At 73.4% G+C, this 914-nt stretch overlaps 1 protein-coding gene across 1 annotated transcript in view; it reads right to left on the reverse strand.

The window, feature by feature from the left end:
* Positions 1-850, reverse strand: part of H696_02757 (hypothetical protein) — an 8569-nt gene extending 7719 nt beyond the window's left edge. The window contains exon 1 of the mRNA XM_009496654.1: positions 156-850. Within this exon, the coding sequence (XP_009494929.1) occupies positions 156-775 (620 nt within the window). The 5' untranslated portion in view covers positions 776-850. The remainder of the gene's footprint in view (positions 1-155) is intronic.
* Positions 851-914: the final 64 nt, after the last annotated feature.

The raw sequence follows: 914 nt of genomic DNA on the forward strand, positions 1-914 counted from the left end.
GGGGCGTCCCGAGGGTTGGGGTGTTCGGCACCCGGCGACCGGAGAGATGCCGGGGGGGTGGCAAGGGGAATGCCGGACAGGCACGAGGGGGGCGAAGGTTAAAGCTGGACCGGGGCAAAGAGGCACACAGGAGACCGGCCCCGGGGCCAACGTACGACACATCAGCCAGCCCGGCAGAGGAGGAGAAGGAGCCGGACAAATGCTGGCAGGTCTGCCGGAGGACACCGACCCAGCGCTCGCAGTCATTCGCATCGCGCGCCGCCATCACCAGGCGCCGGCGAAGCTTGGCTTTGGGGTCGGCCCCGCGCAAGCGCTGGGCCAATTGCCCAATGCCGGAGTGCTTGCGCTCCCCGGCGTCCGCCTCGACGACAAACACCCGGGCCGCCAGGCGGGCATCCAGGCGGGCGAGCTGTGCACGCAGCGGCCCGGGAGCGGTCTTGTCATCGAGGATCTGCCGCGCCGGGGCGACCAGGGTCACCAGCTGCACGGGGAATTGGCTGAGCACCCCGCTTGCATGGGGCTCGCCGACCGCGGCGCCCAGGGTCGAAAGGGCCGCTGCCCGGGGGGCCGGGACCGACGCATCCACCAGGAGCAAGGACCGATCGGTGAGGATGAGCCGCCGCCGGCGCCACGTCTCGAAGGACCACTTGGGCTCCACCTCGACCCAGCTCTCAAAGAGAACCGGGTTCTGACTCGAGGGGCCGGTTGCGGCGGGGGGGTTGGCCGGCCGGGGCGCCTGGGCGCGGCCGGCCTCGGGACCGGGGGCGGCGCACATGTGCAAGACCGGGAGGGGGACAAATCGAGCTTGGCAGGCGCCACAGGAGCAGAGAGGAAGGGGTAGAGGGGATGGGGCGGGGGGGGGGGGGGGGGGGGGGGGGGGGGGGGGGGGGGGGGGGGGGGGGGGGGGGGGGGGG

Source organism: Fonticula alba (genome assembly GCF_000388065.1).
Source record: "Fonticula alba strain ATCC 38817 unplaced genomic scaffold supercont2.4, whole genome shotgun sequence".
In the NCBI taxonomy this organism is placed as follows: Eukaryota; order Rotosphaerida; family Fonticulaceae; genus Fonticula; species Fonticula alba.